Source organism: Brachionichthys hirsutus, chromosome 8 (genome assembly GCF_040956055.1).
Source record: "Brachionichthys hirsutus isolate HB-005 chromosome 8, CSIRO-AGI_Bhir_v1, whole genome shotgun sequence".
Classification (NCBI taxonomy): Eukaryota; Metazoa; Chordata; class Actinopteri; order Lophiiformes; family Brachionichthyidae; genus Brachionichthys; species Brachionichthys hirsutus.
This window is the reverse complement of record NC_090904.1, coordinates 7535798-7551503: the sequence shown is the minus strand read 5'-3', so window position 1 is coordinate 7551503 and position 15706 is coordinate 7535798. Positions and strand designations below refer to the sequence as shown.

At 42.1% G+C, this 15706-nt stretch overlaps 1 protein-coding gene across 1 annotated transcript in view; it reads right to left on the bottom strand.

Annotated features, from left to right (window-relative positions):
* cacna1da (calcium channel, voltage-dependent, L type, alpha 1D subunit, a) overlaps positions 1–15706 on the bottom strand; it is a 38404-nt gene that overhangs the window by 16936 nt on the left and 5762 nt on the right. The window contains exons 3-22 of the mRNA XM_068742925.1: positions 13705–13844; positions 12410–12582; positions 11695–11847; positions 11244–11440; positions 10829–10932; positions 9545–9714; positions 8086–8160; positions 6684–6771; positions 6418–6444; positions 4933–5093; positions 4328–4553; positions 4036–4243; positions 3739–3859; positions 3534–3621; positions 3424–3454; positions 3184–3338; positions 2958–3087; positions 1757–1816; positions 1619–1678; positions 287–393 (exon numbers count right to left, since the gene is read on the bottom strand). Of these exons, the coding sequence (XP_068599026.1) occupies positions 287–393; positions 1619–1678; positions 1757–1816; positions 2958–3087; positions 3184–3338; positions 3424–3454; positions 3534–3621; positions 3739–3859; positions 4036–4243; positions 4328–4553; positions 4933–5093; positions 6418–6444; positions 6684–6771; positions 8086–8160; positions 9545–9714; positions 10829–10932; positions 11244–11440; positions 11695–11847; positions 12410–12582; positions 13705–13844 (2474 nt within the window). The remainder of the gene's footprint in view (positions 1–286; positions 394–1618; positions 1679–1756; positions 1817–2957; positions 3088–3183; positions 3339–3423; positions 3455–3533; positions 3622–3738; positions 3860–4035; positions 4244–4327; positions 4554–4932; positions 5094–6417; positions 6445–6683; positions 6772–8085; positions 8161–9544; positions 9715–10828; positions 10933–11243; positions 11441–11694; positions 11848–12409; positions 12583–13704; positions 13845–15706) is intronic.

Sequence of the window (15706 nt, the reverse complement as noted above, 5' to 3'; positions counted from 1 at the left end):
ATTATTACGACTACAGAAACTTTAGCAGGAGTATAGGAACCATTCTTATACCACTTTAACACTTCCAGAACTTCACATGTTTTACAAGCAGAATAATATTTTTTCTCCGATGAAGGAGTTTGCAGACGAGACTCTTGCTGACTACTTAGACGTGCAAAACTGTTTCCGCATTAAAATCCACAACATCAGGAATAAGAGTGTGCAATTCTTACAACCAGGATTGTCTTGGCAGGGCGCGCGGACGAGGGCGAAGGGGCACCGAACTGATCTGTTTGTTTGTACTCACTGGATACCAAAGGAAACAAGGGAGACTCCCACCACCAACAGGTCCAGGAGGTTGAAGTAATTCCTACAGAAGGCTCCTTTATGGAGAAAGGCTCCGTATGTTGTCATCTGCAGCGAGAAAGGAGGACGTTAGAGGAGCAAATGGCAAAAACATACTTCATCCAGTAACAGTGACGCTGCACGCATTAGATGACATAAAAATATATGAAGTATGAGAATCACAAACTCTCATACGGCTCTCTCCACCTTGCACACAAGCACACGTCTCCACACTCTTTTAGGTCACTCTGGTTTGGGGTGGCGAGCTCAAAGCGGGAGGCTAAATCCCCCATCGCCACCCCCACGGCCCTTAACTACATGAATGTAGTAGTAAGTCATTCATTTCACAATCTACTATGAGAAAAGGCAATAAAACATGCATTTTGTTGCCACAATTTTTGGGGATATTTGCTACCTGCAGGAGCTCTGGTTATAGTGATTGGAAATCAGAAATGCCCTTACTCTCACATTCATGTGGACCGTCGCCTTAAAGCACATTCCATTATGTTCTTTAATTGTTCAGAATACGGGAAAGCAGCTCTAAATTCAAACGTCAGAGTTCAGCAGGCAGAGAAGAAAAACCAGCCAAAATAACGCTTCTTTAAATAATAAAAGTAAAGGAGTCATTTTCCAAGTGCATGTAAATGTGGAGCCTCGTAGAGAGACGGCCGGGGCACAGTGCTAAAGCGGAGCATTGGGGAATTTGAACTAAAACAGTGGACTTGGTCGGTATTTGCAGCAGATCCCTCGAGACACAACTCCACATTTTTATGCACTCAGTCAGGGAAAGCAGACTGAACCATGCTCGGCAGGAACATGGTTTATTTTGCCCCCTCTTTTATGGATAATCTGAAGAGCAGTCAGTACGAGAGAGGCATGGAGCTAGCTTTGACTGGAGTTGACTTTATATTTACGACACCTCTCTGCAGATGACCTCAAACTCAACTTCAGCCAAAGGGCTTGCATCATATCTTAGATCTGCATTGTCAAAATCATGTCAGCGATGACCGTTGAAAGATGTAGCATCCATGTGAGTATAATGCATTGCTGATGAGATGTTTCCTTCCCCCCCGGCCCCAACACGACTTAGTGCAATTTTAACAAAATGCAAATTTGCGTTAACGTGTGCAAAGCAGCAACTCCAATATTTAGCTATTACGTTTTAAAAGAGGTGCCGTGAAGAAAAAAAAGTAAAATAAGAGAAAGGAAACAAACAAGCCAGGTTGCACTGAGCGGCAGGTGACACACAAGGAGAGAATGCAGCAAGGCGCTCGTTTGTCATTTAAGAGGTTACCTTCAATATGATCTCAAATGTAAACATACTAGTGAAGACATAATCTGCATAGCCTAGGACCTGGAAGGCAACAAGATGTTTGCAGTGTTATTGGGATGAGGTTAGTTACAGCACAGACAGGGGACACAGGGCATTTACCTTTAAAATGATCTCAACAGTAAAGATAGCCGTGAAAGCATAGTCAAAGTAACCAAGTATCTGCAAAAAGCAACGTAGACGTTTAACAAAGACAAGTCATTGTGCAGCTTCATACATCAGAAGTAAACAAGGTGACTGAAGTAGTAAAATCAGAAAGCGTTTGTTAGCGTTAACACAGTAAAATTTAATGGCTTTCTACTGTGTAGCTTTAAGATGCTTTTACAGTATACGCCACAAATATAATAGACCTAAACTATAATCAAATCCATACAATTCACTAAAAGAAAACAAGAACATATCTTGATTGCTTACTTTGCAGGATTATATCATTGCTTTTAGCTGTTTTAGCTCATGAAACATGAAACGTAGATCACCGGCTCCATGTGTGCAATAGATTTCAACTCCGTGTGCAGAAACGTGACATCAGTTTCATACTAAGGACGTCACACCGATACCATCGCTGCCTTGTTTCATTTCATTCACATTTTCTGATTGTTGTGTCTTCAGCAAAGTGCAGATCAAATTCAAAACATAACATGATTTTTAAACGGCCTCCTCTGAGGAGGATCAGACGTCGCCATTAGCTTTCAATCGCCCTTACGCTCAGGTATTAATCCCAGTGACACGACAGGAACAGGCTTGGTCCTTGTAATTAACTTTGAAGAAATGTTTAGGAAAATACACTTTAAGTACTATTTTTAAAATGTGATGTCATTGATATAAATGTTGGACAAAGGAAAATAAACTCTTTGGTTCCTTGTTAATCATTTGTCTCTCCCTTATGCTTTTCTCTCCTCTGGTCGGTTCAGCTTTATTTAACAAAAGGCTTTCGGAGAGAAATGAGAAATCTGTGTTCTGTAGGATGACGGTTCAAACGTCCCTCGTTTCTTCTGTTCTTTGTGTGGTTTGTTTATCACGGTAGAGAGGAGGTAGGAACCTCCTGGTGAAACCTCAAACTGTCCAATGTCCCTCCTGGATTACACATTTACATATTATTATTGTCATGCATCACAAAAGGGATTATTGTTTGTTGTTATCTCTCTTCCTGAAGTTTCTTCAATTCTTTTTCCTTCTGAAAACGTTTTTTCCTTTCAGATCGAGACTCGAGGGACAGAGGACATTGTTTCTAAAACCCGTTATCAGTTCACTTATTTGCACTAGTTAGCATCACCAGATACATTTCTGTTGAAGACGAGCTTACAATATTGCGAGCTGAGAAGTTGCGGATGGGATCCTCTGCAGCCAGAGAGACGGAGCTGAGCATGATGAACACCAGGATGAGGTTGGTGAACACGTGGTGATTGATGAGTCTGTGGCAAAACACGCGAAACCTGGAGGGCAAGGCAAGCACAAGGTGATAAGAGGAACAAGCCTGCGCAAGTCTGTGCACGTGTGTAAAATGTGTGTGGCGTTAATGTCTTTCATACGGGTTGGTGCTACTGAAGATGAAGAAGGCACTTCCCTCTGGGATAGGAGTGATCTTCTCCTTCTTTACCAGGTCAGCGAGAACTGGACGAGGGCCCGACGGAACCTCTGTGTCCTCCTCCTCCCCCGCCGCATCCTCATTGTCCTCCTCATCCTCCTTGCAAGCCCGACAGAAAGCGTGTCAGCGTGTCTACATAACGTCCAACCATTAAGATACACTTCTGTAAGATTTTTAAGGACACCTTGTCATCTTTGTCATCGTCCTTTTTGCCCCTGTAATGGACAGAGACATTGTAATTCACGACAGAGTAAACAATATCCCAGAAAGAACAACGGGAGGTCAAGCCGTCACCCTTTCTTGTCTCCATCATCCGTGTTGAGAGACTCTGCGTCTGCCAGGTTATCCACGGCAATAGCCAAGAAGACATTCAGGAGGATATCTGAGCAAAGTATTCAGAAAGGGACGACCCGGATTTACATTTTACATACACTGAATGGTGAACGTGGGCTAACCCTCGGACCCGCTATTTCAGTTTCAACTTTGTGATGGAGGATACAGTTTCCACAGATAAAAAGGATGATGAAGTAGAAGCACACAATCATCCCAGAAGATGAAGGGCCGCCGTACGCCATGATCCCATCATACATAACAGCGTTCCAGTCTTCTCCAGTCAGGATCTAAAATAGGCCAGAACATTTATTCTGAGGGCAATGCATAAACAGTAATATGCCAAACTTAATGACTGTGAAAGTGGGCCTCGGAACGAGAGACGACTCGGTTGTTGGAATCTTAAATCCTGGCAGAAGACTGCGCTCTCTGAGTGATTCCTGGACTCAGATGCATCAGTAAATACCTGAAACACAGTGAGCAGGGCTTGGGGAAAGTTGTCAAAGGTGCTCCTCTTGGTCTGGGTCTCATCAAAGTTGAACTTTCCGCCAAACACCTGCATTCCCAGCAATGAGAAGATGATGATGAAGAGGAACAGCAGCAGCAGCAGGGAAGCGATGGACTTCATGGAGTTGAGCAGAGAGGCCACCAGGTTACTTAGAGACTGCCAGTGACTGGGAAGTAACAAGACGCAGTGGAGTGATTGGCTGAAAATAGCACACACACACACACACACACACACGGTATTGAAGTCTTACCGTGTGACCTTGAAAATCCTCAGCAGGCGAACACAGCGGAACACAGAGATACCGAGAGGAGACATGATTTCCAATTCGACCAGGATGGTTTCAGTGATTCCTCCACACACCACAAAGCAGTCGAAACGGTTGAACAGAGAAACAAAGTAGGCCTGGAGGCCGAGACTGTACATCTTCACCAGCATTTCACACGTGAACAGGGCGAGCAGCACCTTGTTGGCCACATCTGAAGCACAGAGAGAGAGAAATGAACATTCTAAAACACAGATAAGTTATATTTCTGGCTATGCATGTGCCCCTAACTGATCATCAGCAGACAAGGCTGCATGTATAGTCGCAGCCGACAACAATTTGAGCTGAAATAAATAATGAAACAAATAATCTAATTAAAAACATACATAAAATGTCAATCAGTATAATCTGGCTCAAATTGTATAGCTTTCACTCCACTGCATTTATTTCACGGCTCACAGCACGCAGGTCTGGCTTGTTAATACAATACATAAGTCAACGTTCTATTCAAGTAATGTTGAAATTACTTAAAATGATAGCATTGCAATTAAATGTGTTGATTTACAAACAAACAAACAAATAAATGTTCATACCCTGCACTTGCGTCAGCCATAAAGGCTGGTTGTAATGCTCTGACGAGATGGTCAGTGTGTTAAGGAACACGAGGATGATGACCAGCCAATAGAAAGGCACCGATTTGACAGCCAACCGGCACTTCCTGCGGCAGAACCTGTTCCAGCGGCGCCAGCGCCGACTGCCAGAAGAGGAGGCGACATCAGTGTAAAGAATAACTCGAGTGACTCACATCACCTAAATATGTTTGAGGACATCACAACAGCTCGTCTCCATTCATACTAGATTCCATAAGTGTTCTGTCCTCAGTCCTTCCCAGATTTTGCCTGCGTTGTCCTACGTTCTCATTGCATGTGCATGTTTCCGGTGTCTCTTTGTCTCGGTCTGGTTGTGGACATGTCAGTCCTCCTGATCCGTGTCCCACTCTGCACCAGCTTGTTCAGCTTCCCCTCATGAACTTCACCTGCTTGTGTTATTTATAGCTCATCACCGCACCTTTCAAACGATGCTGGACTGAACTATTCAGGCCCTCGCCCTTGAGTGCTTTAATAGTCTGATTCTATTGTTGCTGTTCCGTCTGCCACTAACGCGTCCTCCTGTTCTCCAGGATCGCTCCTTGACCTACCTGCTCCATCCCCAATAAATATGTCCAAAACAAACACCAAAGGTCATGCACATAAAAAAATAGCAAATAATACATTATATAGTGCTTGAAAAGGAGTGGGAAGAAGAAAACGTATTAAATCCCACCTCCATTATACAACTAAAATGTCATATCTGTTGGAATACTAATAATGGAAAAAAACAAAAACAAACAAAACAATTAAGGAACATTTATATATAGGATACATTACTAAATTTTTAATAAGCTATATTTAATACAACAATACAATATATTTCAATAATTAAATACCAACAATGGTAAGAAGGAGCCATTTATATAATGGGCCAGGATTAACATTAAGCCCCGCCCTCTCTGTACTGAGACAAGACCATGCGTTTATAAATTAATTTATACTTTTGAATATTTTTGCATTGCTTGTGATCAACATTCAAACTATTCCACAATTTCACCGCACATAGAGTCAGACAAAAACTCTTCCTTGTGGTTCAAACCTTGGGTACTGTAAAATTTCCAAATCCTCTTATACATATACTTGTCTCTCTTTCAGCCATTTTCTACCACCAGGTCACAACAAAGACTTGACGACTCCTGCCAGATGTGTGCCCCGCTTTGATTCTACAACTAATGGCAGCGGTGGGAGGGCAGCGACAGCAGACTGCTTCAGTATATTTTCTGCAAGTCATGCTGTGCAGCAAATGAGCTGAACACTGCGCAAGACTGTTCTATATAAAAACACCTTATGGTACATGCTGACTTTGCAAAAGCTGTTGATATGCCTCAGTAAATCTCATTAAAATACAGTACAATGAAAGCGGTCTGTGCCATGGACCCCATAGTAATTAAACATATGCTACATATAAAATATTCAAAAAATACTGACCTGAACTTTGACTTTGAAATCTTTTGACTGAAAAAAAAAAGAATTATAAGAGATTATAAATAGATTGTAGCAGAGGTTTTCTAGTAACACGGCATGGTCAACACGTAAAAGATGCCGCAGAAGTCAGAAATAATACAAGAAGAAGACGTTAAGAAGCATAAGAAGATCTATGGGATGTGAGTGAGGGACACAGTCTGGAGCAAAGGTCACAGCAGAAAGGACAAGCTGATATCCTGTAATTTAGACATTATGCTGTGCATCCTCACCAGAGAGGTCCACAGCATGGCGTCTTTTCATCCTCCCCATTTTGATTTTCTGTATTTACAGATTCGGTTTCGCTGGCTGGAACGCTCGCTGGATTGGCAAAGAAAGCAGACATTTAAACAAAAAAAAAGAGGAAGGAAATATATGTTCTATGTAGTCAAGATTTCTCAATTGAAACATGGCGCAGTGGATCCCAGGAGGAGTTTGGATGAAAAGAAACTACATGGAGACTTCACATCAGAAAGTGGTCGTTGTTCTAAAACTAAGAAAGAACAAGCGCTAAAGGAATGCAAGCATCACATTATATCACACAAAAAAGAGCAAGTATATATAATGCATGCGGTCTAAGAATAGAATTATTATTTCGTGGAGCTTTTAAGAGAAGAAAATTGTTGTATTTTCACCTAAAATTGTTCCAGCTACAAAAATGTCAACCCCACTGAAAGGAAGGCGCTACACGTGCAGTGGCTGCACATCACTGCCACCATTAGAGTCGTTTAGCAAGCGATGAAAAGGAGCCGACGTGGGACAGGCGAGTGGACAGCTGCTCAAGGAGGGCCGAGTGATGCAGACAAAGAGGAGCAGAGGGAGGGAGGGAGGGAGCAGGCAGAGGAGGACACTTCAAGCACTGCCAGCGCTTTGGAGAGACTCTGTGCAGACAGATGATGATCAACTGTGTGAAATGTCTCAGCTCTTAAACGCATACGGGGGGGCAGTGCGTGCTGCTGCTTAGGAAGACACGCTGGCTTTGATTCCTGAGTGCAGCGCTCAGCTCTGGAAATAGTGCTGACTGCTGGAGCGGTGATCTGGGCTTAGCCCTGTTTCCTCGCCGCTGCGCTAGAAATGGGGCGTTGGAAGGAAACGGCACGGCTGCTACCAAGAGCACATTTCTCTTCCAGATCTGACTCAGTTAATGATTTTTGGATGTTAGCTTTTAAAAAAAATATGAATACTATTTGTAATGCCATTGCATTTTGAAAAGAGCTAAAGAAAGATGAAGCAACACATTAGGCAGTACGCAGCCCACATCAGCACACACAGAAACACGCATTCACTCAGCAGCCACTCAGGGTGCTCCATCCGCTCACTGGTTGATAATTGTCCTAGTTTAAACTATCAATTTATCGACTGAGACTCAGATACAACACAGATGTATTGATTTTCTTCTCAACAAATACATTATTGTGTTTAGTGTTGCTCTGTAAAGGTCCCGACAATAATCAATGTAATGGTAATAAAAGTAATTTTAAAATGTTAAACCTTAAAACTACCAGTAAATACTTTATTATATGAAAGCTGATTACTTTCAACACAAAAAACACACACTCACACGCACACACACACACACACACACGCACACATAAACAAGAACTAAAGAACGTTGGAGGGAAACCACAGATTTACCATGAGTGTCGGACGACTGGCTGAACCACCCAAACCTTCCTTTCTTCTTCTCAGTGAGGTCAGCCAGAGTCACCCCTTCATGTGTAATGCATGCAAGTCCATGCATTGAGACACAATGGCACAGCAGAGGGAGCATGGAGGGCGAGAATGGGCTGCGATCAAAATGGGTCAGAGCAGACAAGTGCCACAGGACAACAACAGTATTCAAAACATCATTATCCAACAATGACAACAGCAGCAGGAGCCATGGGGGGGGGCTGCAGACACTGAGGAGGGAGAACGCATACTAAAGGAGAGCTGTCAGTCACTGGAAGCACCAGCAGGTGATGAGGCCAGCACTAACATGTTACAGCGCTTCATCGTCAACATGTTAGTCGAGGCCCGCGTTCGGCTGAGACAAAACAAAGCCTCCTCATGACCCGTTCAGCAGGAGCCTCTGATTGTGTGCTGTCAATTGGGTGTCATGACAACTGTGGATTTAAAACTCTAATTTATCCATGAAGAACAACTGGTGGAAAAGACTGGCAGGAAGGGCAAAAGTAAATGGACATGGAACAATAACAATAGCGGGAGGTTGTAATGAACAAAGTGCAAAATCTATACTCTATATTCAAACTGCATTGCGTGTTGATATAAAGACGAGCTCCTTTTTTCTGATGCTCTAGAAATATGCTATACATTTATTCCTTTTCCCTTAAACTGCACTGCAGCAAATGTGATGATAAAAACAGTCTCCAAACCTTTCATAAGCACAGTATGTGCTGACTTCTTATATCTGTTTACTAAAAACAGATATAAGTTCTCCTTTGTCCCGCTCTCCATCGAGGCCTTGAATGCAACAGAAAGGAGGTGACCTTGCACATGGTTCACTTTCTCTGCTGCTCACGTGTGTACATGTATGCATGTAACCTGTTTGCACTATTTTTATCATGTAGATTATATACCTGTATATTATTATATACTGTATCTGTATATTATATACCTGTACAATGTTGCTGCTCAACTCTTGTGTCTTATATGTCCCTTGAATGTGTTGTAAAATGTATGTATGACTGCTGTAAGTCAATAAAAGTGAAGTGAAGTGAATCTTGCGTCATGGTTCATATTTGATCATTTTATGTGTAAATTTTCATTAAAGGAAAATTCCCCTCATTAATATCCTCTATATCTGTAACAGATATGTCTCATCACTGACTTGTTATCTGGGGTTTCACACTCCAGTGGACGAGACATGAACGTGAGGAAAAGCCTCCATTCTGTTCAGGGTTCAGTGACATGGAGCGAGCCCTTGATGACACACTACATATTCCCAACCTATGTAAGTCAACAACAACAACAACAACACACTGCATATTTTTCTTAACGTTACACAAACAGCTTTGGCTACTTTGATGCATCTGCAGGCATGTGTGATTCCAGTGCAGCAGTGATAACAGAGGGCGTGGGAGATGGCGCTTACGGTTGCGCTTGCTCTCCTCGTCGGCCTCATCCTCGTTGTCAGGGTCGATGTCTTCAGCCTGAGTGATCCAGTCCAAGTATCCCTTCAGATCTTCTTCCAATTGCTGCTTCTCACGCAGCTTCTGGAAGTCGCCGCGAGCTTTGGCCTTCTCTCTTTCCTTGGAAAATTCACTGGAGAAAAGAAAACACAAACGAGAGAGATACAAGAAAGAGTAGTCAAAGTAGACAAGCTCGAGGTTTCGTCACATGAAATGGAAATGATATAAAATAACAAGGAGGCAGTTGTCACCACACATACACACACACACTTGTGTTTATGCGGACCCTAGCCACTGGAGGGAGACGTGGACCTTTTAAAGACAGCAGCGTATCCTTCAGGATGGCCTGTAGCTTATTCATAGGCAAATAGGTGGACAAATGTTTTGAGGAGAGATGCAACTATTTTGAATCAAACGACTACTGTGGAATCTACAAAGACGACAGGCGGAAAATGCCTTCAGCCCACCGGGTGAGGCCTTAAATCATTACAGAGATAAATATGTACTTAAGCTCAAAAATGTCCAAAACAAAAAAGGAAGAAATTTGATGTTGAGATGGTATTTAAAAAACTGGTGCAGATATTAAAACACACCAATCTAAAGCACCAGACAAGATTTTGAGTCGGGACTGTTTTTAAAAACCGGCTATGCAGCCAACTATCGTTATTTCTACTTTAATACCCCGGCCCCATTCCACAGAGAGGGGAAAGCAACTAGGGTTTGAGAGGTCTTAGGAGTGTCGAGGGAATTAAAGATGAGGAATAAGATTTATTTTGCATCCTTGCATTAGGTTAGGATGAGACACACTCATCCTAATGCAGAATCATGGGAGCCACTCAAAAGTTCAATATATCATATTTGTATAAATATTGTCAGGATCTTTAAAATGGTCTAGAGCCCAGTAATCTGCAGGGAGCATGCTCATTCATAGTCTAATGTCACTTCCAAATATAGAAAGTAATTCTAGTAATTTCACAAATCACTGCATGCATGCTCTGCACACTGCAAATCCAGATGCACGCGTTTCCTCTTACCCACTTAGCACACCCAGTACAAGGTTTAACACAAAAAAGGAGCCCAGTATAATCAGGCTAACAAAATAAATCCACGGTGTTTCCCATCCGATGGCATCATTGACCTATATGAGCCAAAAGTAGGTTGTTACCAGACAGAATCCCACACAAGAGAGAACCTCTGGCCTAAAACCTATCAGGACGTCTCTGTAGTAAAGACAGGAAGGTGCTTACCCGCTCAACACACCCAAAACCAGATTAAGCACGAAAAAGGAGCCGAAGATCACAAGACTGACAAAGTACACCCATGGAAGCTCAAAGCCCATAGCATCATTCATCTGGAGAGACGGGCGTCAGCACAGAGGAAGGAAAGGAGTGAGAAGAGAGAAAGAAGAGTCAAATCAATGTTTCAAGGCAGGAACTACCAGGGAAGAAAGAGTGGAACAAAAGTTAGGAAACACTTTCTTTCTTTAGATTAATAAAGGTACAGTAGTAGGTGCCAGGCTAACATCGTGTTACTGTGAGCAGTTGGTCAATAATTCACAACAGAGCAAGAGTATTTTTGTAAATTACAAATGGTTGAATCAAACAGTTGTTTGAGTCATCTTTGGAGACGTTAGCTGAACTTCTGTGCCAGTCGCACACTCACCCAGTACAGCACGTCTGTCCAGCCCTCCATGGTGATGCACTGGAACACCGTCAGCATGGCAAACAGGAAGTTGTCAAAGTTGGTGATGCCACCATTGGGCCCTTGCCAGCCTTCCCTGCACTCGCTTCCATTGATGGGGCATTGACGCCCGTGCCCTGAGATTGCACATGGAGCAGATTCCTCCTCTGCTATAGTATCTACACAGAGAGAGGTTGGAGAAGCCGACAAATTGCTGCATTCAAATTAACAAATTATTTACATTATGAAGTTTTAGGTGTGTGTTTAATGAAAAAAAAATATTTAGGATTTTTTTCCGCTTGTTTTGGCGTTTAAATTTCTAAGAAGGCAAAAAAAAAAAAAGTTGTGGATTTTTCATAAACAAAGCACATTACAACGTTTTTCTTAACTGCACCTTGACTAAAGATTGGTCTGACAGATAGAGGGACTTTACCTGTGCCAGGCATATAGCAGGTTGCGTGCATTTTACCGATGAAAAGCTCCAGGCCGATAATAGCATAGATGATTATTACAAACAAGACGAGCAGGGCAATGTGAAGCAGAGGGACCATGGCTTTAATGATGGAGTTCAACACCACCTGTAAACCTAAGTGAGGAGAGAAATAAACACACAAATCTGTACGGGTGCGCTAATGAATGCACAGTCAGCAAATCAAGCTGCAAGTCAGTGGCTGCCTGTCTCTAACCCACTCTACTGTTGAGTGGCTGTTTCTGTTAACCCTGCTGACAGTAATGAATACAGGTGAGAGGCCAATGCCCACACTCGTTTAATGAGTAATCACAACTGGGTGATTACTTTACAGACTGCTGAGAGTCCATTAATCATGATGCTTCACAGGCTGATGATTTACATGTATGCAGTATGTTTTTTCCCCACAATTAAGAAAAAGAAAAACCATCTTCTACAAATTTGATACAATAATAACAACATAAATACATCTAGAAGCACATGCAGTTTATTGTTGTGTCAGATGTGAATGTTTTCTCATCGTATCCAATGTCCGTAGGATGGAACTTCCTTTGGAAAGATATGCGGAGCATCTGGACTCATAATGTGCCTTTTGCCGTGAAGTTCATGGGAATAAACTTTGCATTTGCGATAAACTGGGTTAATCAGATCCGCCTGTGTGTCGGTGCATGGAGCTTACTGGGTACTCCTGAGACCAACCGCAGGGGTCGCAGCACACGGAAGGCTCGAAGGGCTTTAACATCAAATCCACCTGGTTTGCCCCCATGCCCATGCATCGATGGATGGTTACTTTCTATGTCCCCATCTCCCTTCTCTTCTTTGGTCAAAAGCTCCAAGACAACACTGAAGAGTCTGTGGAGAAACCATGCTGTTAGTTAGACACACAAATCTGAATCTGTATATTGTGCAATATGCTCCAGTCTAAAGATTCTGTATCTGATAATGGCAGTAATGATCAGTCGATCAATTAGGTGGTCAATAAACGCTGAAATTGCATCTAATTTGAAATATTTTCCCCGTTATTTTCAAATCCCTTTTTAAGGAAGTAAATTGAAGTTCCTGGATCTGTGGCTTTTATTTGACATATATGACATTAAATGTATTACTTTTGAATTGTTGTCTGACAATACAAGCAATTTTTATTTAATAAATGTTTAAAGGAAACAACGCGCACACTGACTAGTGAATGAGTAACAAAGCTTTTAAAAACTGGCTCCCATCAGAAAAAATTCAAACGCTAGATTTAAAAATGCTCAACGCTAAAAAATGGATGGATTTCACTGATATCTATTCATCACATTCAGGCAGCATTGCTTTAGAGTAGCAGCTCAGTGATTTGGTAGCAACTGCCACTCCTCATAGCTGGAGCCGCCAGCTTTGCATGCGAGTGCATGGTCAATCAACCCTGCAGACGGAAATGTGACCCAGCTAGCCACTGGACTGTGCTTTTTGGGAGCGAAAGGAATGATTAGGATGATAATAACAAGATGAGGGTGTATAGGATAAAAGAATGAAGGTAGAAAGAGGTGGAGAGTGTTAAAATGTACAAAAAAAGAAGAGGTTAGGATACGATGAATGGATGGAAATGGATGCGAGTGCGAGTGTGAGTGTGGGAAAACGGGAAGGAGAGCTGGAGACGATATGAAAGCTGTGATGTATTCTCTCTGTCTTTTCTGGGTCATATACTGTGGGTGTATAAGGGTCTCTATTAGCACTGTCCACTCGGAGCAGAGGCTTAAACAACTTTAACACCAACTGCCCCTCTAAGAGACAAATGCAAGTGTCAGAATGAAAAGTGCAAATACAGAGCACAAACTAAAATAGCCAAAACACATTACGATGTTGCAAAGAGACGCTTCCTCTTTGGTTCATCTGACGATACGCCCAATACAGCAGGTGCTGCTTCTAACTGAATGCATATATACGGCACGCATTGATGAAATAAGTCCATTAAGATCAGTGAACTGGACTTACCCAATGACAACAATGACAAAGTCCAGCATGTTCCAACCGTTCCGCACGTATGCATTCTGGTGCATCACCAAACCGTAAGCGATGATCTTCAGGAAGGTCTCAATCGTGAAGATAATGAGGAAGGCATACTCAACTGTTTCCTGTATACACACATAAAAAGGAGCTGGTTAACACGGTGAGAAAGAAAAAATAGATGGAAAACCCCCCAAAGAACAAGCATGGAATACCTCAATCCAGTACCACTGGTCCATTTCATTTAAGAAAGACAGAAAAGGCTAGTTGTCCCTGTTTATTGCATCGGAGAAAGCTTAAAAGTTCCATAATATCAAAAGACATTTCTCTAATGCATGGAAGAAGGGTGCATGAAGTTTAAATATATATATATATATTGAGTACCGGTAGTTTTTAAAGATGTGCCGCAGAGACCCTCACCTGAGACAAATCCCACTCACAGATTGAGCCTAAATTTAATTTGTAACCATGGAAACAGAAAAAATTAAATGACAAAAAAAAAACTCCCTAAACACCAGGAGGTACCACATGAGGACTTGGTTGCTGCATGTAGAAAGATTCAGGAAAAGATATTTAAAGGTTTTTGTATTATGCCATGGAACTGAAATGTGATGGAACCCATTCCTACCCCTTCCTCACGTTGTGAAGTGGGAATAATAAAATAGATGCTTAACTTCCCACTGGTATGCATGCAAATGTAGTACACATGGGTTTTGCACTACAAAGCCTTTCTGGGGAAAAAATGGCAAAGACACATTTAAGGTGAAAATTCTGAGGATGATCCTCTCACTCGCAATGAATGAGTGTATTTGAGAGAGGTTAAGAAAAAGGGCCAACCTGAATTTGAATTAAATATTTAGAGGCCCCCTCGAGATTAGACCCAAAGCTGGAATTTCCTGCCATCTTTTCAACGGCAGGAAGATGACAGGAAAATGTCCACATTGTGTTGAGGTTGATTGGACATGATGTGGACAGCGAGGGGCCATTATTGCTAGATACAAGTGTTGTATTCATGCAGTGCAGTGAAATGTGTGCGACTCAACATGGTGACTCTGCTTTCCTGGAACTTCTCTATAGATATTAAACCAGAGGAAAAGGCCTAGTCATCCTTCAGGCAGGCCAACACAACTCTACACAAAGGCCCATACATCATATCAAAAGTGCTGCCCATGCAGCACTAAGCTCTTTACAGCAGGCGCCTTTTGGGTATCTACGATAGACGCTCTGCTACGTCTTCTCTGTGTTCTCACAGCCCTGTGTGCTGCGGGGCTCGTTCTCCTAACAGTTTACTGTAGATTGTGAGAAGCACTTAGCCCACAATAAAAGATATGAGCCTCTTTGTTACTTGTCAAAAGTCAAGTTAAGCTTAAGGCTGCAGCCTCTCCGTCGCAGGACGCGCCGGCCACATGAAGCAGAAGAGCAGCACAATTCAACCGGGGATGCGTTGGAACGACAGAGAGAGAAGTAAACTGTTTTAAACACATTCACAGGCGTAAAGGAAGAACTGTAAACTACTGCAGCTCCTCCTCCAGTTAAAGAGGAGAAATTATTCAACGTCCTGGTCTGCCTGCCAAAGCTCAAAGAAGCTCCATAAGAAGAATACATTTCCATGTACCGGTACATTTAAAAGTTTTAAGGATGATGTATTTCCTCATACGCAATGAGAAAACCGTGCCTTTAGTAATAATAACTGTAATAACGCTCAACCGCCATGTAATTTATACACTGCAGAGATTTTTAAAGCCTTGGTAAATGTATGCAAATTACCACTTCCTGCTTTATGAGTGCATGTTTAATATAATGGAAAATTATAACCATCCCTATTCAATTAGCCAGTAATTTACATAATCAGCACTTTGTGAGGACAAGAAAAGTATGACAAAAGGGGCCTTTGTGGATAACTATAAATACTGTATATCTCTCTATCTGATGTTTTCTGAAGAGACATTTATTCCTTTTTATAATTTCGCTCAATTTATCATCAAATAAA